Source organism: Macaca mulatta, chromosome 2, assembly GCF_049350105.2.
Source record: "Macaca mulatta isolate MMU2019108-1 chromosome 2, T2T-MMU8v2.0, whole genome shotgun sequence".
Classification (NCBI taxonomy): domain Eukaryota; kingdom Metazoa; phylum Chordata; class Mammalia; order Primates; family Cercopithecidae; genus Macaca; species Macaca mulatta.
Window position 1 is genome coordinate 163,063,628 of NC_133407.1, and position 23,959 is coordinate 163,087,586.

General features: G+C 42.3%; 1 protein-coding gene across 1 annotated transcript in view; it reads left to right on the plus strand.

Moving 5' to 3' along the window:
* HGD (homogentisate 1,2-dioxygenase) overlaps positions 1–23,959 on the plus strand; it is a 54,097-nt gene that overhangs the window by 25,040 nt on the left and 5,098 nt on the right. The window contains exons 5-13 of the mRNA XM_001110996.5: positions 3,535–3,594; positions 5,307–5,398; positions 8,582–8,616; positions 9,437–9,516; positions 10,080–10,179; positions 12,010–12,134; positions 14,761–14,865; positions 18,001–18,127; positions 22,938–23,119. Of these exons, the coding sequence (XP_001110996.1) occupies positions 3,535–3,594; positions 5,307–5,398; positions 8,582–8,616; positions 9,437–9,516; positions 10,080–10,179; positions 12,010–12,134; positions 14,761–14,865; positions 18,001–18,127; positions 22,938–23,119 (906 nt within the window). The remainder of the gene's footprint in view (positions 1–3,534; positions 3,595–5,306; positions 5,399–8,581; positions 8,617–9,436; positions 9,517–10,079; positions 10,180–12,009; positions 12,135–14,760; positions 14,866–18,000; positions 18,128–22,937; positions 23,120–23,959) is intronic.

The following is a 23,959-nucleotide window of genomic DNA, read 5'->3' on the forward strand; positions in this document are numbered from 1 at the left end:
AGACAGTCCTTCTTACTGTATCGTCACATAGCCTGTCCTCTGAGCGCACGCAGAGAGAGAGAGGTCTCTTCTTCTTATAAGGCCATCGATCCTATCAGATTAGGGCCGCACATTAATGATATCTTTTAACCTTAAAACCCATCTCTAAACATAGTCACACTGGAGGTTAGGGCTTCAACACACAAATTTGGAAGAGGACACAATTTAGCCCATAACAAGGACTAAATCAGTCAGCAAGCATCCTTTAATTCTTTCAGAGGTTCTTCTCTGGAGAGAATTATGGGACTATAGTTCTCACCCAGCACCCTGTTGTTATGTGTAAGAAAAAAACAAAATTTGGAGAGAGAAAATGGCTTTCCTGAAGATCACAGAGTTAATGGGAACAGAGACAGCAGCAAAAACCAAGTCTTCAGTGCACTGTCCTTTTGGTCTGGCCTAGGATCAGAGAGTTACCGCTCCACAGCCTACAATGAAGCTGCAGCTGGCTTTAATAGATGTTTCTACCATGCACTCCATGGACTCTTCCTATTAATCCTCTGCTCAAATCTCCCTCCTCACACTTACCAAAATATCACATCAGAGCTCCCAACCGAAATCTCTGCTTTCTCTTGTGAGTACTGAGTTTATTAGAACCACCTTGGGGATTTTATTATCCTTCATGATACAGGCCCAGTACGATCTGAATATAGACTCTGCATAATCTTCTGCCATCAGGGCCAACAGATAAATGACTCCTCTCCATATACCATCTCTGTCATTTGGTGGGGATCATTTTTTGCATTAGAAAAGGTTCATCAAGGTCGTTGCTTCTTCCAGATTGTGGGTATTGAAGGTATGCTTCCCTCAATATGAAATGTAGTTGCATTTTCATCCACCACTCCAGGCTCTCTTCTCATGACTTGAGGGCTAATGTGCTACAGAAGACCTTGAAAAATGACCAGCTGAACTGGTCAACCCACCATTCTCTCTGACTCAGTCTTTTCCACTCAAAGAAAACAAAGCCCTTCTCTGAGGGCCAGGACTTTGTTTCTACTCGCAACAGGTTTGTTTGTTCGTTTGTTTGTTTTCTCTGAGACAGAGTCTCACTCTGTTGCTCAAGCTGGAGTGCAATGGTGAGGTCTTGGGTCACTGCAACCTCCACCTCCTGGGTTCAGATGATTCTCCTGCCTCAGCCTCCCAAGTAGCTGGGATTATAGGTGCACACCACCACACCCAGCTAATTTTTGTATTTTTAGTAGAGATGGGGTTTCACTATGTTGGCCAGGCTTGTCTCAAACTCCTGACCTCGTGATCTACCCGCCTTGGCCTCCCAAAATGCTGTGATTACAAATGTAAGCCACCACCCCTGGCCTTACCACACGTATTTTAACATCAGGCAGATGTACAAAGGTATCGTCCCAGTACAACAAACCAGGCAGGAAATCCCCAGATACTGGGATTTCTCGTTATTTCTTTCTTTCTCTTTCTCTCTCTCTCTCTCTCTCCTTTCTTTCCCCTTGCTCTTTCTTCTTTTTTCTTGGTCACTTTTTTCCTTAGATTTATAAATCCTTAGACTTGTACTAATTAATCATTCTTGCTATTTAGTAACTGTCATTGTCACTGCCACATATGGCCCAAGATGCCAGAATTTAGTTGATTGATCAGTTGGTTGGTTGGTTGGTTGGTTGGTTGGTTGACTGGGTGGACTTTTCCGAGCGTGATGCTTGGTTCATCAATACAAGAATCACAGAACCTCTGGACTGGGTGTGCTGATTCTTAAAGCCTAGCTGCACATTAGAAGAACTTTTATAAAATATGTCTGGGCCCTACCTTCACAGATTCTGATTTAATTTGGTCTTGGTCTCAAAGGCTGTCCATGTGATTCTCATGGGTGGCCAGGATTGAGAATCTCTGGATAGAGCTAAAAGGTTACCCAGGCAACCATTGATCTGATACTTAAATCCCTTCTACTGGGAAATCCAGAAAGATGACTCTCTCTGGATTTTCTTTCTGAAACTAGGATTCTAGGTATTATAGTCTTCCTAACAATGTTCCTGGGTATAAATACTCTGCTCTGTTACTACAGAAGGAAGCAGCAGGTAATGGTTAGTGGTAGACCAGAACTTCCCCTAAAAAATCCAGCAGCGCTTAGCTGTGGCACTTCCTGATGTCAGGGAAATATCCTCCTAGGTCAGTGGTTCTCAACTGGGAGAAAATTTCCCCCCAAATGATGTTTGGCAATGTCTGGAGACATTTTTGCTTGTTACAACCTGGTGGAATGCCACTGGAGCCTGGTGGAGGCAGGCCATGGATGATGCTAAACATCCCACAATGCACAGAACACCTCCCCACAACAAAGAATTATTTGGTGCAAACTGTCAATAGTGCCAAGGTTGAGAAACCATTTCCTAGATCCTTGCCCTCAGGTCCCCCTATTACATCCCTAAGAGATAACATCCTTAATGAAATTAGTCCTAAAGCATTTCCTTCTTTCTGAAGCATGATTTCAGCACTGTTTCCCAAATCAACATTTTACATCCTTTTTCAGTATCTTAGAATGTAACCATCCTGCTTTGCTTTTAAGAAATGAAGGCTGCTGCCTGTTTATGTCAGAGAGGCAGAGTAATCCCAGGGCTGCCTTTTCCACTTGCTGTTTCCTTTCCCATCTGGCTCCCTCCCTGAAATACAGAATGAGCTGAGCCCTATGACCTGATGGAGGTCCTGCCATGCCCACCTTGACCAGGTGCTGCAGCCAGTGGAGCTAGTCCTCAGGGTGCAGGTCACTCCATGAAACGTGGCAGCTGGGCTTATCAGCTGTGAGCCTGGCTAAGTCAGGCCTGCTGCCAAGTTGATTAATAAGCGCTGGGCTGACACTTCAAGAAGGACCTAAACCTGCTGATTTTCCTCCCCTCTTCCTTAGATCATTTCATTATTAAATTAAAGATTGTTGTGATTTAAACTGAACTGTCAGGCAGCCTAGGGACAAACATGGGGTTTGGTGAAGCAACTGAACCTGGTACTGCATTTACCAAATCAGATCTCAGCTGGGTGCTCTTTCTTTCTCTTAAAAAAATAATTTAGAACTCTAAGGGCTTGAAGTAGAAGTAGAACCTTCCCCTGCAGTGTCAGGAGCCCACACAGAGAGGCTGGCATGACAGGAAAGGGACCTGATTATAAATAGCATGAAAAGCAGCATCAGTCAAAACTCACTGATGTGCCTGAGCAAAATGTTAAAAGAAACAAATAGCTTCTAAAAGAGGAAGCAATGGTTTTCTTTTGTTTTTATAATTTAAAGTGCTAAGGAACAAAAGCAGTTTATATTCATATAGTTTTAAACACACACAAGCGCATGTGCACGTGCACAAATAACATAAACACTAACAGATTCCCTTTAAGGAAATGATGGATAATCATTTTAAAATAACAAAATCACAAGTAGAGCCTCACAGAGGGGGTAGCTGTCCTTTCTTTTCCATGTAATTGATGCAATTTATTTAGAATGTCTATGGTTTACCCTTATGAAGTAATTTTTCTGTACGTGTATTTTTTTTCCAGCTTAGATGGAAACCATTTGAGATTCCAAAAGCATCTCAGAAGAAAGTAGACTTTGTGAGTGTAAGTCAGTCCCATCCACACCCTTCCTACTGCTCTCCTCTCTTCTGTGGTGAGTGAGCCAACCATTTGCAGGCTGAATGCCAAGCAGAAGCAGCCCTATCAGGAGGCAGCAGAGACAAAACCACCTGCGTATGCTTTGGGGGCTGGCGGAGCGATGTCTTACTTACAGAAACCATATGGCCCCTGACACCAAAGGGTATTCATGAACTATTTATATCTCAGAAAGGTCAATGGCAATTGAACATTTTCCTACTTAAGCTCCTTTCTTTTGGCTAGAACGGGGGCTTTTAATCTTTTTGCTCGCTTTGATAGTCTGATGATGTCTTTGTTTATGAATATATAAAATAAATTATATAATATTACAAAGAAGCTAATGATATTGAAATATAATGATAAAAATACTATTAAAAACAAATTTGATTTGGTTTATCGTCATTCATATGCTTTCTTGTTAATGTGCTAAATCATAATATCTATGGAAAACATCTAATAATTATGGTATGAGCATAAATATATTTTGAGGAATCTATAACGACTATAATGATTTTTATCACTGGTAAAGTTATAGGCACCTCTAATACCACTGTAATTTGTTGCCTACATTCATGTTAGTTGAAGGAAATGATAAATTTCACTCAGAGATTAGCAGAAGTAAATATAATAACATATTTCCCATCCAAGTTCATGATCTCCCTGAAGTGGATGCTTGGGCTAGAATGGCGTCAATTCAGCATGGCAACTCTAGTTAGTACAATGCTGATTGGAAGCTCTGTTTGGTAGTTATAGGTCCCGGGAGTATTGGAATAACTGCCCAGAGCAAGGAGTATCTGGGGGAGAGGAGAAAGGAGCTCTAAGGAAGTGGGACTCAAAGAGACCAGTGGAGGGTTCTGCAGACCAGCCTCAGCTCATGGCTTACTTAGGGACAGTCCAAGTGCCCAGCCACAGGACAAATTGTTGGAAACATCTTGAAGTTCTCATCTTTATTAAATGCTCCAAACCCTGTGTAGACTCACTTAAATACACCCTAAACTTACAAATTGAGTTAAAATACAAAATGATACCCCCATCTCCTTTCTTGTGTGAATTGTAGCTATCTGGAGGAGCAGAGCTCCCTTCTTTTGGCTTTCTATCTGCAGGTTTGGAGCTGAGGGCTATTTTGAGAAGACCCACGTGTTAAGGTTTCTTGAACTGTGGATCATCTGGTCACACAGCAGAGAGAATTACACAGTCTGTCAGAATGCAGTCCTCTGCCCTGTTCCAGAGAGATTAGGCTGACCCTATTCATAAGCAGAGGGCTGCCCATATGGAGTGTACTTGAGGGGCATTAACTGGTCCCTGATGCTGCAACCTTCCTCCCCAAGCCTCCTAGATGCCTGATGGTACCTCCAACAGAATATCTTCTTCCAGTTGATGTCAAGCATCAAATTGATAAAATACCAAGTAATGAACTGATGCTCTGTAAGTTCTTCTGATATAGCCACTGAGACAATCCAGATTTAGGCCATGGCTGGAGACTAGGGTAAACCACAAACTACCAAACATGAGTCAGTAATTCAGGCTCCTCAGAGGCTGCCTGGATTCCAAATGTCCCACCAGTCCCAAAGGGAAGACCCTAGTAGAAATGTACCTCATGACCCTCAGGGACCAGTGGAAGGGCTGCCTCTTGGGCATCATTCACATTAACCTTTCCCTCTTCTGTGGCTCTCTCCCAGGGCCTGCACACCTTGTGTGGAGCTGGAGACATAAAGTCTAACAATGGGCTTGCTATCCACATTTTCCTCTGCAATACCTCCATGGAGAACAGGTAAGTGGCTCAGTTCTAGGGCAGGACATGCCCATCTTCTAAGGGCTGTTGGCCAGAAGGCAAACTCCAGGTTTCACTCTTCTGAAGTCACATATGCACATACATAGTTATTTTTGTTACTGGTTTTTTTCTCAAGGCAATATTGATATATATTTATTGACAATGATGATCAATGAGACAAAAGGCATTTATCTTGACTGATATCCGTGATATAAACAAGAACATCACATAACAATGTAAACAGAAAAGGGAGGATGGAGCCCTGGAATGCAGGAGTAGATCGAAAGGCATTTTGACTTTGAGTCCAAATATCCTTTTGTTGTTGTTGTTTAATATTTCAAGGATTTTTCAGAGCCAAATATGAGTGACCAATGGACACAGCCGTGAGGAGATCCTGAGAACATGTACCCAAGATGATTGGGCTACGGCTTGGTTTTATACATTTTAGGGAGGCATAAGACATCAATCAACACATATAAGGTGTACATCACATCCAAACTGTGGTGTTTTGTTTCGTTTTGTTTTGTTTTGAGACGGGGTCTTTCTCTGTCACCCAGGCTGGAGTGCAGTGGCACGATCTCTGCTCCCTGCAAGCTCCGCCTCCCGGGTTCACGCCATTCTCCTGCCTCAGCCTCCCGAGTAGCTGGGACTTCAGGCGCCCGCCATCACGCCCGGCTAATTTTTATGTATTTTTAGTAGAGAGGGGGTTTCACTGTGTTAGCCAGGATGGTCTCGATCTTCTGACCTTGTGATCCGCCTGCCTCGGCCTCCCAAAGTGCTGGGATTACAAGAGTGAGCCACCGCGCCCAGCCCAACCTGTGGTTTTTATCTCAGTAGAAAAGTAATAGCAGATTTAAAGCAGGCAAAAAAGAAAACAGAGAAATAGAGAACTTAGAAACTCTGTAGTTGCAGGTTGACCTTTGGGCTCTGAATGATACAATTTTCCCATCGGTTTAAAATGTGCACAACAGACTGTAATAGGTAACCAGCTGGAGTACTAGAAACCCTGGCATGCCCTTGAACTTTTCCATTTTACGCAAACACTTGCAAGTAGAGGCACCTTTCTCCTTGTCTTTCCTCATTCTTAGATTATTTGTGTACCCTGTTTTTTTTTTTTTTTTTTTTGGAACTGAGCTGTGGCCTAGGGGTTTTTGGGTGGTGGATTGGTGTACTGTTTGTAGGCAGGACTCCACAGTGTTTCACTGCTGAGTCGTCTCCACCCTCTTAGCTGTCTCAGTTTCTCTCTCCAGAGATCTAGCACCTCTGACAGGCCTCAAAATGCCAAGTGGTCAGCTCTTATACGCGTTTCCGGGACAAATCTTTTTAAACTATTTTGCTGGGGGGTTCCCTGTAGGGCCACTGCACATCACAGGGGATGAATCCCCCAGACACTGCAACTCAGCCCCTAGTCACCCAGGGTGCCTTTCAGCTGGGAGGAACAAAATGCCCTTTCTCTTCAGAGCTTAGGAGCTCAGTCTCTCATTTATGTACAAAAATGACAGTCACGCGAATGCGCAGGCAAGCCAGTTGTGCTAAATTTTGGGAGAAAAAACAATGGAGAAGACCATTTAGAATGCACCTCCAAACTGGAAACCAAACATGGTACCCAAAAGGGGGTCATTCTTGTTGTCTTTAGAAAAAGACAATGGAGGCTGGGCACAGTGACTCATGCCTGTAATCCCAGCACTTTGAGAGGCCGAGGTGGGCGGATCACGAGGTCAGGAGCTTCAGACCAGCTTGGCCAACATACTGAAACCCCGTCTCTACTAAAAAATACAAAAAATTAGCCAGGCGTGGTGGCGGGCGCCTGTAATCCCAGCTACTCAGGAGACTGAGGAAGGAGAATTGCTTGAACCTGGGAGGCGGAGGTTGCAGTGAGCCGAGATCACACCATTGCATTCCAGGCCAGACAGTGTGAGACTCCATCTCAAAAAAGAAGAAGAAGAAGAAAGAAGAAAGAAGACAGAAGACGAAAGAAGAAGAAAAATGCAATGGAGAAAATCCTTTAGAATGCACCTGTGAACTAGAATTAGGAACCTAAATGAGAACTTCCTAGGAGGAAAAAATCAAGAACTGTCAACGAAACAGGGCTCAGGAGGACTTAGTTCCATCAGAGGAGAAGCCCAAAGTTGAAGGCGCTTTCAATGGGTCCCTGCTGGTACCTTAGCTCTGAGTTCAGGCAACTCCTTCAGGGTTCTGAATCTTCTCTGAGGCCCAATTTGTCCAGGTGCCAAATTATTGTCGACAAAATTAGTCAAACTATTAATATGTAAAATATTTGAATTGATGTATTCTGAGCCAAATATGAGTGACCAGTGACCCATGACCCAGCCCTCAGGAGATCCTGAGAACATGTGCCTTTGAATATCCTTAATTTCTAAGATTCCCCAGGGCTGTTCTTGAGTCCCAGGTCACACTGTGTGAGTTTCCTTTAGGACCACCTGTTGGTAGCAGGCTACCCGACTTTGGCTTCAGCTAATAGTTCTGTGTAAGCTTAAAATTCCTAAGTAGAGGAGCTTATGTACTGGCTTTGCAAAACAAAGTATGCAAATGGCATTCCTGCCTTATTATACACTACCTCTGGAACTGGACCATTTGTGTCCAAAGCCCAGTGGCGATTTGTGAGCCATGAATCAGGGACAAGATCACAGCCCTATGACAAGGCTCTGGAGGCCTCTCTTTGGGTCAAATTTCGTATCAGCCCACCTCCACTCTCTCCACTTGAGCCACACTGGGCTTCATTCACTTCTTTCAACCTGCCACGTGCCCTCCTCCTTCTAAGCATTTGCACTTGCTGTTCCTTCTGCCTGGAACATTCTTTCCTTTCTCCAAACCCTCACCTAGATAACACCTTCAGACCTCAGGTCAAATGTGTCCCTTCTTTGAAGAAGCCTTTGCTGATTCTTCAAACTAACCAAGTCCCTATTCTTTCATTCCCTTGAACTTGATTTTCACAGGGTCATTACTGTCTGCAGTGATATTGTTCTGTAATTATTTGATTGCTCTCTGACTCCCCACTAGACTCTAAGTTCCACAGGGGCAGAGCCTGGGTCATTTTGCTCCCCATTTTATACCCAGCTCTTAGCTTGGTACATAGGCACTAAACAATGATTTGTGTTATGAAGTAATTTGTCTAGATAATGTTAGAAATGAAAATCACAAGAATTACTCTATATATTTCAGATGCTTTTACAATTCAGATGGGGACTTCTTGATTGGTGAGTTCTGAAGACTTCCGACCTCCTCACTGTTAATTGACCCCTAACTACAAGCTGCTTTCTAATTTTATGCACATTATTTTCCTTCATTCTCCAATCTCTTATTTCATTTAGTGCAATCCAGAGACTGGGGTCTAGAGGCCACAGGTGGTCTGGAAAAGATTTCTAGTGTACCTCAAAGCTCCTATTCTATTTCCTTGTCTGTCTTTGCCCTTCCCTTCTGGACCTTTCTGATATGGGAGACCTGGGCAGCTGAAAAGAAATGAAGACTAATACTAATAGGATTAACTTATTAAGGTAACTGTATTTGCCTTCAAACTCACTCAGTAAAAGCCCATTTATCATTAGTAACTGCAATTTAAATTCAAATTTTCATGAGACCATCTAAAATGTAAAGTCTATCAGATATTGTTCTGGTCTGCCTATTATATTTGATGGTTTTTTTAGTATCAATATTTTGGAATCAACATTTTGGTGTATATGTTACACAAGCAAACGTCAGCCTTTCACTGGAACTATCAGAAATGGGTGATTTTCCATCCTATTTCTGCTACCCCTTTTTGGCCATGTCACAAAATTGTGCATATACAAGTTTCTTGCCTGGTGACCAAAAAAGCAGAGTCATTGTTTTATTCGCATTCTTCTAGATAGGAAAATAACTAATCTAAGTTGTCAGAATTTATCTTTTTCCCCAAGAGACTCAAGAAAGCTCTTTTCATTTGGAATGAAAAAGCAAATGCAGCCTTAAGCCTTTCCTGTTCATGAAATGGTTATCACACCAAAAGAATTGCTCACCACTGCCCTGTCTTTCTTTGTTCAGTTCCCCAGAAAGGGAACCTTCTCATTTACACTGAGTTTGGCAAGATGCTTGTACAGCCCAATGAGATCTGCGTCATTCAGGTTGGTGATGTGTCCCCTTCTCTTCCCTGCCTCTCACTAATTTGGGAGCAGTCAGATGTTTCAGCTGCTGCTATTTCCAACTCTAAAATTTCTCTGTCATGTCTGGGCAACGAGAAGGGAATTTGAGTTATGCAGAAGGTTCCATGTGCTGAAGAGTAAGCAAGCTTGGGTGCCTGCTTTGTTTTAATATAGCACATAATTCTAAAACAAAGACCTCTTGTCACTGCACTTTCCTAAATATTTACCTACACTCTGGATAAGGCCCTGTTCCCACTAATGGCAGTAGAGGCAGTGAAGGTGGACATTTTTTTTTAAATGTGGCTAAATCAGGCTTCCGTTATCTCTGGACCCAATGAGAGGGTAGACTAGAATTGGCTTGGGTCAATATGTGATTAGGATTTAAGTTTTTCTTTTTAACTCATGTTTGCTCTGGTAACCTCCCAAGCAGCTCAACAAACCAGAGCTTTACTTTTGCATGTGGGACATGCTATGGCTCTGGGCAGCTTCTTTATAACTACAGCTGTGATTTCAGAAGGCACACCAGTGTCTGCTTTCCATTCCAGAGAGGAATGCGGTTCAGCATAGATGTCTTTGAGGAGACCAGGGGCTACCTCTTGGAGGTCTACGGTGTCCACTTTGAGTTACCTGACCTTGGACCAATTGGTAAATCTTCATTGCAAGCCTCTACGCCTCGCTTGAGATGTAGGACACAGATAATTGCATGAAAGTTAAACATCCTTCTCCCTTCGCTGTCTCACTCAAACTTCCACTTTTCTCTCTAGACAAATTCTTTTCTAGACCAAGGGTCTGCCAGAAAATATATGCAGAACAGAAAGCAACCCAAACCAATCTATTATAAATCTCTCTAGAATAGTATATAGGCATTGGAGATAAAGGCAGCATGTAATAGATTTCTGGTTGCATAGTGTGTACAGGAATGAATATAGAAGTTTGGGTTACTGTGGGCTAGGGTCGCCAGAAACAGCTCCACAGAAGAGATGAGAATTTGACTAATTCTTTATGAAAAGTTGAGGAGAGTAAAGAGGAAAGGGAACAGCTTTGCAAAAGCATACAAGTGAGAATGAGCTTTGTGATTAAGAGGAAGATCTTTTTGTTAAGTCAGTGAGATTTATAATGGATTGGTTTGGGTTGCTTTTTGTTTTGTATATTGTAAGACCATAAAGTAGGAAGGCCATAAAAACTCCCTGGGCTGTATTCCTATGGAAAGGAGGGATGGACTGGGTGACACATAGTCTACGAACCTCTGTGTACACCCCACCAAATCCACACACTTAGCAGTCAAAAAAGTACATAACTCAGTGCTATGAAGGATCTAGAAACCACACTCCAGGAGGCAGATCAAAACATTCAAAAGTGAACCAAGGTCCCCCCAGCCCCCATTCTTCTGGCAAGCTGGAGGAAGTGAAAATGTTAGGAGGGGTTGTTCTCAAACTGTCTCTTGGAGTGAAAGGAGTGACTGGAAAAATTGGTCCTTGGTTTCCTCTTTGGTCACATCTCCCAGTTCTTCCCTTCCTTGTCAACAGCTTTTTAGAGCAAACAGGGACAGGCCAGTGTGTGCCTTCTGGTCAACTCCCCTGAGGAATCCAAATATGCAGAGGAAGGTGGGAGGCAGCAAGAGGCAGCTGGAGCCGTGGTGGGCCGTCTGTCATCCTGTTCACCGCCCACTCTTCCCACTCTGCTCTGGCTTCCTGCTGCTCTATAGTCAGCATAGCCTCCAGGTTCCATGGAACATGTACCCTCTGGAAAATATCTATAATTTGCTAACCAGCCGGGGGCTTATTTTTTTTTAACCCCAGGAGCTGGAAATGGTAAAACACTCCTCAGCTCGCTCCTCTCAGAGTTGCATTGTTTTTGCATGTACGTTTTTCATGTTTGCTCTTTTGATTTATTTTCTTTCTCTGGAGGAAACACTCACTCCTAACCAAAGGTAAGCAGGCAGGTCCTAAATACTTCTTCCTGAGTGGCAGACGGGGTTTTTCAGGCTGGAGAGCAGTTTTCAGACTTGGAATCTGAATTCTGTCTAAGGAGCAGAGGCATGCCTCAGGCAACAGCACGTAACCCTTCCTATCTGAGATCAAGGACTGTCATGAGTTCTAGAGTATTCAGGCGTTCCTTTAAAAGAAAAAGTTCTAGAGTTCTATCAGATATTCCTTTTTCCTCTTTTCAGGTCTCTTTCTCTTTTCCCTTCCCCTCACCTGTAGTGATAAGATAATGCATATAAGGTGGTTTTGTTAACCATAGTCACTCCACAACCTTAGAAGGTAATGCTGGTTTTTGTGAATTTTTTTCTGACCAGATTCCTTGGGTCTTCCTAAAAGGTACCAGACTGGAAATCCAGTGAATCTTTAAGCAATGAAAGCGATTTGTGGAGTGGCTCTTGACATGAAAGAAAGCCTTTCTCTTCATGCAACCATGGGCGTCTTTCCTATGTTTTGGAAGTTTCTAAAAGACTTTTGGGTTACTGTGTTCTAGGGGCCAATGGCTTGGCCAATCCTCGTGATTTCTTGATACCCGTTGCCTGGTATGAGGATCGCCAAGTACCAGGTGGTTACACTGTCATTAATAAATACCAGGGCAAGCTGTTTGCTGCCAAACAGGTAAAGTAAGAGGGTTGGCAGGCAGGGGAGGAAATGAAGGGTGATTAAGCACTTACTGATTGCCAAGGCGAGTGTTAGAAACTTTACATATATCCTTTCATTGTTATCGTACCACTATGGCACTACAGATAAAGCAAATAGTTCTAGTAGTCAATGATACCTTCATAGTCATGAAAAAGGCCAGTAATGATAAATAATTTACCAACTTCACAGTAGGTGGCAGAACCAGCATTTGAACCCATATCTCTATGACTCCAAAGGCTGTGCCCTTTCTACTCACCAAGCAATGAAAATCTTAGCAATATGTGGGTCTCTGTAAATGGTGTGGAAAGCATAATATATGGGCAGCATAATATGTTCTGAAAAGGAAATGATTTAACAGATCAACCAAGATTTATACTCTCCAATACCACCCTATTTCAAATGCAAGCAATTCTACAAAACAAGTAGAATTCCGTTAATTAGCTTGGCTTGGTTTGTACCACCAGGCTGGCAAATTCAGGACACAAGCAAAGGCACAGATCTTAATAAATAATAATAACAACAATGTAATATGGACTCTATAACATATTATGAAATATACTGAATATATATTAGAATAAAATAATCATATAATAAGAAGAACCCAAAGATCTCTTCTGTTTAGCATTATTCGTTTGCTTCATTTTGTCTATTTGACTTATTCCTTATGTTTTCCAAGGTATGTTATTCTTCTCAGGCAACATCTAGAGATAATGCGAACCAGCTGAGGCCAACCAGTTTGGCACTTAAAACTAACCCTTGAAGCAGACACATTGTTATTTTCATATTCTCTGGGTCAGGGTCTCTCAAAATTCCACGGCTATTTGTATCAGAAACCCTCAAGGAGGCTTGTTTAAAATACAGATCCTAGGCCGGGCATGGTGGCTCACCCCTGTAATCCCAGCACTTTGGGAGGCTGAAGCAGATGGATCATCTGAGGTCGGGAGTTCAACACCAGCCTGGCCAACATGGCAAAACCCCGTCTCTACTAAAAATACAAAAATTAGCCAGACGTGGTGGTGCACACCTGTAATCCCAGCTACTTGGGAGGCCGAGGCAGGAGAATCGCTTGAACCCAGGAGGCAGAGGTTGCAGTGAGCCAAGATCATGCCATTGCACTCCAGCCTGGGCAACAGAGCAAGACTCCCTCTCAAAAAAAAAAAAAATGCAGATCCTCAGATATTACTCTAGCCTTGCAAAAAATGATAAGCTCTGGAGATGGGACATGGAAACCTACATTCATTTTAAGCATGTTCCCCAGATCATTGTTTACATACAATTGTTAAAGAACCACAATTCTAGAACCAGCCAGTATCTCCTCCAGAAAGATTTGCACTTTCCAGGTAGACCCTGTGCTGGTTATTCTCTGTGTGAGTCCCCACTGATCCATTCTCCCTCTTTGCCATGATCTGTGTCCTGGAAGGTTAACTGTATCACCCAGGCTCTCTAGCCAGCTGGCTTCTGTTGGGTTCAACCCACAGGAAACTGCAAGGCAGGAGGAAAGACAAATTGGGAGATTTCTTCCCCTGCTTCCTCCCTGTTTAGGACTGTGTTTCTGGCAGTAGCTGCATCCCCCATATGACCTCAGTTCCTGTTGGACAGCCCTAGTGGTATGCTGGAGCTGATTCATAGTGACTTGCAAAAGCTGATATGCACACTTCTGTCCAACTCTGTATTCAGTGATGTCATATTGGTAGCTAGAAAATCATCATGGTGAGACTATATCCACCTTAGAAATCAGTAAACACTATATGTCAATGCTTTATATATTTTTCAGAGTGCTAGTTGTTAAATATTTACCAGCACACCACTGGGTAGCACCCTTCTTTATAGTCCTAGCATTTGCTGAACTACTATAACAATATTTCCCTCCTTATTCCACATGCCCAGGAATGGCAGTGTCTTACCACTATTGCTAGGCTCAGATACCTCAACACTTCTAGTCATTCCAGTTAACCCTAACCATGCCTCTATGAGTAGTGCCTTCCTTAAAATCTTTAGAGCTTTCAGACCCATAGATACAGAAGGGACAACCTTCCTATAGCAGAACACTGATCCTCTTCTACCCCAGGACAGGACCAAGAAATATTATGTTAGGATTGCTCTGAAATCTCAAGTCCTTGGAGTGGGAACTTTTAGAGGCCTTCTCCCCTCTCCTGGACTCACCAACCCAGGCACTGTGTCTATTGCAAGTTCCTCTAGGCTGAAATTACCTGGAGAACTATCACAGCAGGTACTCTCTGCTCCAGGAAACAGAAGGTAGCCCAGATTGTTTGAGAATTGCTGACATCCACAGATCCTCACAGTTAGGTTAAAAATTGTTGAAAAGGCACTACTTGGAGAATGTGCTGTGCTTCTGCTGCATTTGTGATCAGAAGGCAGCTGCAGCTTATGAACCAGAAAAATAGGGTTAGTGGCTAAGTAGAGGGTGTGTGGAGCAACCACAAAATGATTCAGGGTTGTACTTCTCCCAAAGGATAGTAAAATTAAATCAAGAACAAAATCAAATCAAAAGAAGAGAGAGGTATGCCCAGTACATATTGTGGGATCACAGTTACAAAAGCATTTGATGGTAAAATCATCCTTTCCTGCTTTTTGTGATTAGGATGTCTCCCCATTCAATGTTGTGGCCTGGCACGGGAATTATACACCCTACAAGTACAACCTGAAGAATTTCATGGTTATCAACTCAGTGGCCTTTGACCATGCAGTAAGTCTGAACCTTGCAGGGGCATTGGGGTGAGGCAACCCTTTGGTGGGAGGGGTCCACAGTAGACTCCTGACATTTCCAGAGTCATCGTTGGAAGCCCTAGATATAGTCATTTATCTTATGGTGAAGGAGTAAATAACATAGCTAGTAGGGGAGCCAAGCCAGATACTCAACATTCCCTGTGAACACAGCTTTGTTCTCTACAGAGCATTCGTGATAGTCTGACTTGTGTTTGCCAAACTAAGTGGATAAACAATTTCTTTGTGGAAAATTTATCCCCCAAAACAACCAAGTGGTAATGTCAGTGGTAGAAGGAGGAGAAAGGAACTTTGTGAATTTGAAGAAGTCTCTGACCTCACAACTCTCAAGAGTCTCGTCTATGATCTCTGACTTCTCACCCCAGTGCCTTCACTCCTGGCTGTATTTGGCAGTGACAGAACGAACAGCCCACTTCTAAAGTTACTCATAACGTTCAGTGCTTGAGTTTAAAAAAGAAATTCTAGAGCATGAACTTGGTCATATTTTTCACTCAGTTAGGGGGCCACAAATAAGTGTCTGGTCTACAGTGCAGGCTCCCAAGACCCTACATTCTTAATAAAGTGATGGTTCTGAGATCGGGGCGTGGGGGGCAGTTCATTCTGCAGCCCACTTCATAAGAGATGAACTTAACCCACAGGCTGGAAGGATGATTAGAGCAGAAGTCAGAGACTCAGAGGCAAAAGGATCATCCTGAGCTAGTTCAGTTTATCTCTGGGGGGACAAACCACCTCTCCGAACAGCAGCAACTCTTAATAAAAGCAAAGGGGAAAAGAAAAGTGAGATATCAGACCCCAAACAAGCAGCATGAGAAAGGATCCCGAGACACTGATAAAGCTTGATTTGCTGCTTCACTACCTTTGCTGCTTCACCACCTTTGCTGTTTCACTACCTTTGCTACTTCACCACCTTTGCTGCTTCACTACCTTTGCTTGAATAGTTTAGACCATTTCCCATGACAGATGCAGAAATGTCAGCTCTCACAGCAATAAGGGTTGGGTTTATTTTTATTTGAATTTACACAGGTGCAATCTTCTCTGTATTGCTGCTATAATTATTTTTCCAAAATTCAGTTCTGATCATGCTACCACTGTACTCATTAGAAAGCCTTTGCAAGTTTCCCATGGCTTAGGATTAAGTCTGAGCTCTGAAGCGTGGTGTTTGATGCTCTTCACCATCTGTCCCTGGACTCATTTTCCAGTATCACCTCTTGCCCCTCTCCCTTCTGTCAATGCACTGGGGTTTTAGCCTTATCTCCTCTTAACAAAATCTCTGTGCACTTTCATGTGTTTTCTGTGATTAAAATGTCATTTCCCTTCCTTCCCACTTCCTTAGTCCTTCCTCCCTCCCTCCCTTTTTCCCCCATCCCCCCCACCTTCCTTCCTTCCTTTCTTTTTTTTTTTTTTACTTTTAGTTTAGATTCAAGGGTACATGTGTAGGTTTCTCCGCTCTCTCTCTCTCTTTTAAACTTTTATTTTAGGTTCAAGGGTACATGTGCTCCTTCCTTCTTTCCCTCCTTCCTTCCCTTCTCTCTCTCTCTCTTTCTCTCTCTCTCTTTTTCTTTCTTTCTGTTCATTCTTGAATACTTACCTCAAATGTCACCTCCTCTTTGAAGCCCTCTTTGACCCTTTCAGGTAGAATTAGCTGCCCAACCGCCACCCCCCAGTTAATGCTAAAGAAGCGGGGAATCTATCCCCATGATCTTTGAATCTCCAGACTCTTGCATGGCATCTGAAAGGGAACATGATTGTTGATTTCAATTAAATTGAATCTCAATCTTTTCACTAAAGAATTCTGAAGATTTTTCAAAAGTATAATCTCGTCCCTCAACCTATTCCATCTTACGCTACCACTATGAAGACTAGTGATGTAAATGATGTGTTTTAGACCTGAAAGTCAAACAAAGGTAGGAAAGCAATGAACGACTTCTCAGACTTTTCTGCCAATGGATACAATCTGGAATCTCTGTGTTCTCCCAAAGAGGAGCACACCTACACCAAAACTTGGATTTTGCTTTATTTCTATTTCCACTTCGCTCTGAGCATCCCTTCTGCTGCACATCTCAGCTCTAGTCAACTTGACCTGAGATTGAGAAGCAGGCACTATTGGTTCTGAGACCCACGGGGTAATAGGTTGCATGTAATGTGGGCTCAGCAGGGTGAAAAAGTAGTTCAGAATCCTTTCAGCTGGTGTTAATTCATTTTGCCTCAAGCACAGCAAGAGGAAAAAGTCATATGAGTGATTACTGCACCTTGATGACAAGCCCAGACTTCTGTTGTTTGATCAGAAATTAGGCGGTCCCTTTGCAGCAACATGGATGCAGCTGGAAGCCATAATCCTAAGCAAATTAATGCATGAATAGAAGACCAAATACTGCATGTTCTCACTTATAAGTCAGAGCTAAACATTGAGCACCCATGGACATAAACATGAGAAAAATAGACACTGGAGACTACTAAAAGGGGGAGGGTGGAAAAACTACCTATTGGATATTATGCCCACTACCTGGGTGATGGGATCCTGTATTAGTCCATTTTCATACTGCTATGAAGAAATACCTGAGACTGGGTATTTTATTTAAAAAAAAAGGGGGTTTAATGTATCCACAATTCCACATGGCTGGGGGGACCTCACAATCATGGCAGAAGGCGAAGGAGGAGCAAAGCCGTGTCTTGTGTGGCAGCAATCAAGACAGCATGTGTAGGGGAACTGCCCTTTATAAAACCATCGGATCTTGTGAAACTTATTCACTATCACGAGAACAGCACAGGAAAACCCACCCCCACGATTCAATTACTTCCCATTGGTCCTTCTCACAACATGTGGAGATACAATTCAGGATGAGATTTGGGTGGGGTCACAGCCAAACCATATCAGATCCCTACCCCAAACCTCAGCATCACACAATATACCTGTGTAACAAACCTGCACATGTACTCCTGTATCTAAAATAAAAGTTGAAATTAAAAGTTGAATAAAAATAAATAAAAAGAAATTAGCATGTCACTTGCAAACACCTTCATGTATGCATGCAATATGTGTCATTGTCCAGTCACCTCCCTTGCATCGTGCGTTCAGTCTCTCCTTGTGTATTCACAGGACCCATCCATTTTCACAGTGTTGACTGCCAAGTCTGTCCGCCCTGGAGTGGCCATCGCTGATTTTGTCATCTTCCCACCTCGATGGGGGGTTGCTGATAAGACCTTCAGGCCTCCTTATTACCATAGTAAGTCTCTATTTTACCAAGCCACATTTGCAAGCCAAAGAGACAACAAAGCAGTGAGCACTACCCATTGGGAATAATGCCTGGGTTGTTTCTGGACACCTACCCTGGCTTGAATTCAGGATCCTGCCTCACAAGGCCTAGTGCTGATCCCCAAGCTTTAATCTCTTTAAGGGATGGTAATTGTGTTAGTCCATTCTTCATTGCTATAAAGAATACCTGAGGCTACTTAATTTATAATGAAAAGAGGTTCATTTGGCTCATGGTTATGCAGGCTGTACAAGCTGCATGGTGCTGGCATCTTTTTCTAATGAGGCCTCAGGAAACACAATCATAGTGGCAGGCAAGGGGGGAGCTGGCGTATCACATGAGGAGAGCAAGCAAGAGAGAAAAGAGGAAGTCCCAGCCTCTTTTGAGCAGCCAAACCTCATGTGAACTCATAGAGTGAGAACTTACTCATAACCGTCATGACGGCATCAAGTCATTTATGAGGTATCTGCCTCCATTACCCAAACACCTCCCACCAGGCCCCAGCTCCAACACTGGAGATCACATTTCAACATGAGAGTTGGAAGGAACATACATCCAAATTATATCAATAGTGATGCATTGACTCTGAGCCTGGTTCCCGGTTTCTCTGTCCCTGTAAGAGGCAGAAAGGCTGGTAAAGTTTAGAAGCCTTGTTAGAAAGGCTTCTAAACAAGTTTCCTCACATTTTAGATGTTTCATTTTGGAGAATGCTGGGGAAATTGTTAGTTAGTCTGTTGTTTTGGGAAAGTTCATCACCTAAGTCTAGTTCAGAGAACCAGAGAAAGAAAAAGAGAGAGAGAGAAAAACAGAAATGTGCATTCTCCAATTATTTTGGCAGGGCAAAGCAGACTGCAGCCTACATTAGGGAATAGACTCTATTCTGGAAAGAGTTTCTACAGAATATTTGTTGCCTAGTACAAGACCTAACAAATCTACTATTTTTATTTTATTAATATTATTATTCTTAGCACCTAATAGTTATTGGCCAATTTCTATGGCCCTGTTACAAGTTTTTTAAAAAACTAACTCATGAAGTGTTTATAATAATTGTAAGAGACAAGTAGTATTATTGTCCCCCCTGCCCCTTTTTTCAGAAAATTAAACTGACACAAGAGGGATTAAGTAACTCTCTCAAGGACTCACAGCAAGTTAAGTGTAGAGTCAGGATTTAATTGCAGGCTGTCTGACTCCAGAGCAAACACTCATGACCACTAACTGGTATGGCTAGCATAGTGCCTGATATATAGCATGCTTCTAATAAATATTTATTTAATAAGTGAATGTGTCAACAAGAATAAATAAAGTATTTCATGGCTGTACTTAATGAGGTTGACATTTTTAATTGTGCAATAGCTAGCTGAAAATCCAATCAAAGGTCAGTGTGCAATTCTGCTTCCTGGAGTGTGCATTTTTTTGTACATAGAGTTCTGGGAAGACTCTAAGAGGCATTCCACCTGGAACATTCTAGAAAACAAATTCCTTTCTTTAGTAAACTCCAGGGCCTTCTGTTTATATTAGGTCCCTCTTTATATATACCAGTTCCCAGGTGTCAGGGCTCAACAGAAAACAACAGTGCACTGAATGGCCAATTTAGCTATTTTATAGCATCAGGAATGAAGGCCCTCAGGACGGACGAAGGCCACTCCATGGTCAAATGCCAGCATCCCCTTTTCAGATAACACCATCATGGTAGAGAAAAGAAAACAATCGGTTACCACTGCAAAGACACCAGCTATTTTGTGAATAGCATCATAAGTCCCTTCTAAAAAATGTCAAGCCTACTAAGGACTCTAACTTTTCTCCTCCTGGAAGTTAGTGACCTACAGGCCTGTTGTCAAGGAGAGAAAATTGCCCTGGCTGATAGTCTGTACTTCACATGCTACTCCTTAATAATTCACTGTTTCACTCTTGTTCTTTTATTGAGGTTACTCTGTGTGCCTGTAGTGGTTCTTACATTTACCATGTGTCAGAGTCAGCTGGAAGGTTTATTAAAACACAGATTATTGGGCTCCATCCTCAGAATTTCTGCTTCAGTAGGTCTGGGATAGGACCTAAGAATCTGCATTTTTAACAAGTTCCCAAGTGATGCTGAATCTGCCTTTTTTTTTTTTTTTTTTTTTTTTTTTTTTTTTTTTTTTGAGACAGGGTCTCGCTCTGTCACCCAGGCTGGAGTGCAAGTTGTACAATCTCAGCTCACTGCAACCTCCACTCGCCAGGCTCAAGTGATCCTCCCTGCTCAGTCTCCTGAGTAGCTTGGACCACAGGTGTGCACCATCACAGCTGGCTTTTTTTTTTTTTTTTTTTTTTTTGCATTTTTAGCACAGACGGAATCTCGCCATGTTGCCCAGGCTGGTCTCGAACTCCTAAACTCAAGCAATCCACCTGCCTTGACTTCCCAAAGTGCTGGGATTACAGGTGTGAGCCACCGTGGTTGGCCAGAATCTGCATTTTTTTTCACTGGCAAGTCAGGGGATTCTGATGAAGGAGGTTTACAGACTGCTTGTTGAGAAATACCAGCCTAGAGCATGTCCCTGGCCCTAGGTGGAGGAATAATAGAGTCATCTGATTTAGACAAGTTTGCTACTGTGCTATAGGGTCTCAACCCACTCCTTAATTTTTATTTGTAGTTCAGACTTCCTGACACAAATAACCTTGAGAGATGCCTCCTGTAGTTTTTTAATGACTCTCAAAGTAAATTTGGCCCCAGGGTAGATCTTATAAAGGTATGGGTACTCTGAGTTAGTTGGAAAAAACTACAGAATCCCAGGTTAGAAAAGAGTTTTCTAGAGATATTAAAAATATTGCCTTGGCAATACTCAAAATCTTTGCTACTTTGATGTGACTTTATTATAAGAGAAAATGGAGAATTATTTCTATAGAAATATTGCCTCCGATCATCTTAATGTGCCTTAGTCAACTAGATTCAGCTTTAATCAGAAAGGCAAGGTCTATCCTCCCACTGTCCTTTGAAATATAGAAAATGATATAGAAATGTCATCACCAAGCTCATTGCTATCTAAATTCATATTCAGATCAAAGCTGAATTCCATTTTGCTCTCTTCTTAAAATTAAGCCATGAAGGTGACCCTGAGGACACATACTAGAGCAAGGAGCGTGACACCAAATTTAAGTCATGAGCTGAACTGTTTTTTAAACTTAGACACTTTATGCTTACATTTGCTGCTTTTTCTGTATTTCCACTTCATAGAGAAACAAGTAGAGCTATGGTCTGGGTCTCCCTCTTCAGCAGGAGCTCACAAACTCTCACTCACTTTGTAGGGGCCTGCAGTAGCTTTCTGTTTCTGAGCAGGGTGGGTGTGGTTGCTTAGTAAATTATAAAAGCATTTGGCACTTGGTTATACTGCACATGTAAGCAAGAGGGCAGGCATGCATCCTGTCCAGTGTAATTTTGTAAGGGTTGCCACTGCCACATCTCTCTACTCCGTCCTTGGTTTACACTCTCAGTACTCTCACAGGACAGACTATGAGTAGCTTTAAAGGCTGTGTTGTTGTTGTTGTTGTTGTTAATTATTTCTTTTTTAAGTAGCTTTAAAAGCTATTTCTTATTCATCTCTGTCTCATGGTACCCAGCACAGTATCTAATTATATATGCTGGCTGGCTGGATGGGCAGATGGGTGAAGGGGGAAAAGGACAGATGAATGAATGGATGAGTAGATGTGTGGTTTGAGATGCAAAGACACTTAAATTTGCTCAGGTGTTATATTTCTTTAATTCCTGCTCTATTGTATTGCTACTCTAATAAAGAGCTTTATTTCAATAGAAGCATAAGATTGGAAGAGTGGAAGCATGGTGGTTTTTGTTAAATTTTGTGTAACTCTAGAAAGCAAACTAGGACCAATGAATTTAACTCATATAAAAGCAAATTTCCATTTAATGTAAGAGCTTTCTTATGCACAGAGCTCTTCAATAATATGATACGCTTTGTAGAGTGGAAAACTTCCATTCACATCCAGGCAGAGCCCAGGAGGTAATCAGTCAGGAAAGATATAGAAATTTCTTCTACATTGAGTAGAAGTAAGGATCCCTTCCAATTTTAAGGTTTAGGACTCTATGAATAGGGTATCAATGAAAATAGAAAAAATAAAAACAAATCCAGAAGACATTTTGAAGAACAGAAAAACAAGAGGATAACAGATTCATCTATAGAAGATAATATTTGTCATAATAAATAGCATTTCTGGTCTGTTTTATACACATACCAAGACTCTTTCACACAGATTATCATCTGATAATGGACTTTAAGTCTGGAGTTCTTTTCATTACATCATCATCCATCAAAACACACACACACCCAATCTAAGCCTTCTAGATTGGGAATTAGAAATATGGTGTTGCTGTGTCCTACAGTGGAGCTGCCTGGGAAAGGGTTATGATCTGGGAGATAAGATAACTTTGATAGAGGGCTTGTAAGCTTACATGATAGAGTACATTCACCCTTTATTATGACTACCATTTTAATTATTATTGTCTTCTCTGGGCCCTGATTTTCTTTAGATCTAGCCTGATTCCTGTAAGATAGTGGAACTCAAGACCTCTGATAATCCACATGGCCATGGAGTAGAGCCATGCCTGCCAAGAATGCCAATATGAATGTTTTGTGATTGTTCTTCTGTCAATCCACATTCTTTATTAATCCTATACAATTTATTAGTTTCTCCTATGTTCTTGGAATTCTGCAGAAATAATGCTTAAGGGATCTTTGTGTTTTACTGGTCTTGCCTTGCTTGGATAATAAAAATAATCCTGCTTCAACCTTCCCAGGGAACTGCATGAGTGAGTTCATGGGACTCATCCGAGGTCACTATGAGGCAAAGCAAGGTGGGTTCCTGCCGGGTGGAGGCAGTCTGCACAGCACAATGACCCCCCATGGACCTGATGCTGACTGCTTTGAGAAGGCCAGCAAGGCCAAGCTGGCACCTGAGAGGATTGCCGATGGCACTATGGTAAGTATGTTAACTGCCAGATTCCGGCGGCCTCTGAACTCCCCACCCTTGCTGAAAGAGGTGGCCATTTTTCATTTCTCCGAAGTCACAGAGGAAGAGTCAAAAGGGGGAGAGTTACATGACTGCATAAGTACATTTCCATGTATATATACACACATCCTTGTGTATATGCTAGACTTCTGTTGTGGTGGTGTAGAAAGATCTTCGGACTTGGAGTCAGACCTGGGTTCTGAGTTCAGGTCCCATCTCTTAGTTCCTGTGTGATCTTGAACAACTCACTTAGCTTCTCTGTGTTTCATTTTCCCCATCTATAAAATGGATATAGTATCCAACCCAGCAGATGGCTATAAGTGAACCTAACAGACTGTCCAACACTATTCAAATGTAAGGGAATATTATTAATACTATGTGAAGCCTCTTCCTGTATCCATATGCAGCCCTAGGAATATGCTATGTCTCAGAGTCTTCTGCTTTTTGAAGTAATCCTCCAGGGCCACAATAGTAGTGGAGGCAGGATGTCACCTTCAGCACATGTTTCAAACCAAGGAGGGTCAAAAAGCCCTTGCCTCACTATAGTCAGGGCTTGTGAGAAGCAATTCTCAGCTGTTTTTTTCATTTTTCTTTGCTCTGCTTTGGCATGGATGCAACTGATGGGATTTAAAACCTGTTTTGTATTCCTCCTGTGTCAGGCTGTAAACATTGAGGCTGAACACAATTGCAGTTGGCTGCAGTGCTTGATTTTATTTTGCATTCTTCGAGGTAGAGTTTATGGTCCACGGGGAGTAATTTTATGCTAAATCACATGCAAATTTGCTTAACTTTTTAAAATAAATGCCTTGA